Source organism: Terrapene carolina, unplaced genomic scaffold (assembly GCF_002925995.2).
Source record: "Terrapene carolina triunguis isolate 2854851 unplaced genomic scaffold, T_m_triunguis-2.0 Scaffold130, whole genome shotgun sequence".
In the NCBI taxonomy this organism is placed as follows: Eukaryota; Metazoa; Chordata; order Testudines; family Emydidae; genus Terrapene; species Terrapene triunguis.
The window spans coordinates 19,732,775-19,733,643 of record NW_020664481.1 but is presented as its reverse complement, the minus strand read 5'-3'; the positions used below and the strand labels follow the sequence as shown (position 1 = coordinate 19,733,643).

The 869-nt window shown below is 42.2% G+C and overlaps 1 protein-coding gene across 1 annotated transcript in view; it reads right to left on the bottom strand.

Moving 5' to 3' along the window:
- Window positions 1-555, bottom strand: part of LOC113406714 (leucine-rich repeat-containing protein 36-like) — a 10,401-nt gene extending 9,846 nt beyond the window's left edge. The window contains exon 1 of the mRNA XM_029911783.1: window positions 320-555. Coding sequence (XP_029767643.1) covers window positions 320-472 — 153 coding nt within the window. The 5' untranslated portion in view covers window positions 473-555. The remainder of the gene's footprint in view (window positions 1-319) is intronic.
- Window positions 556-869: the final 314 nt, after the last annotated feature.

Below are 869 nucleotides of genomic sequence, written 5' to 3'. Positions count from 1 at the left end.
TATAACACAAATTTGGATATAATGCGGTAAAGCAGTGCTCTGGGGGGAGGGGGGGAGCTGCGCACTCCGGCTGATCAAAGCAAGTTTGATATAATGTGGTTTCACCTATGACGCGGTAAGATTTTTTGGCTCCCGAGGACAGCGTTCTATCGGGGCAGAGGTGTATTTAGAATAATCATACAAAAACATATCCACACCATAGCTTTTACAACCATTTTCTGTTACAAATAGGCATATTATAATGAGATGCCAATATAAATCTCCATTAATAGCAAATGCATTTCTGTACAGCAAAGAGGCTAAATAGTAAGACACTTGCCTCCTTATTTGACTCTTTAAAACAATGCTGAGGGGACAGTGATGAATGCAGTCTGTCACTTTGTTTATACCCCATTCTAGAAGGGCTCAAGCACCTGTTAGCTGCAGATTCGCTGTCTTTCCTAGGCATTGCAGATGGGAATGTTTTTCTCATTGTTGCTGGCTGTGAATGCTCAAGCAACGCTTCAGCTGATAAAGGTTGATGCCTTGATGTTAAATCACTGAAGCTGGTAGATAGTGTAGAAAAACGAGTGGCTAACAGAGCAGGGTCACTGGTTAGGTGTGTATTGGTGTTCAGATCTAGGGGAAGGAAAACAGGAATGCAGATTAACCGTCTCAGACACTTTTATCCTCCTTTCCCCCCTGTATCTTTCTGTGCTCTCCTCTAAGCAGTAACTCACATATACTTATCAGTAAAGGATGGACTATGATTCTAACATAAAGTTTCAATGGGGTCATTCATATAAAACAAAAGCAAACCCAAAACACTGAGTGACTGTGTTTCTGGGAAGGGCATAGAGGGGAAACAGCTGGGGCGGTGGATAGATGTA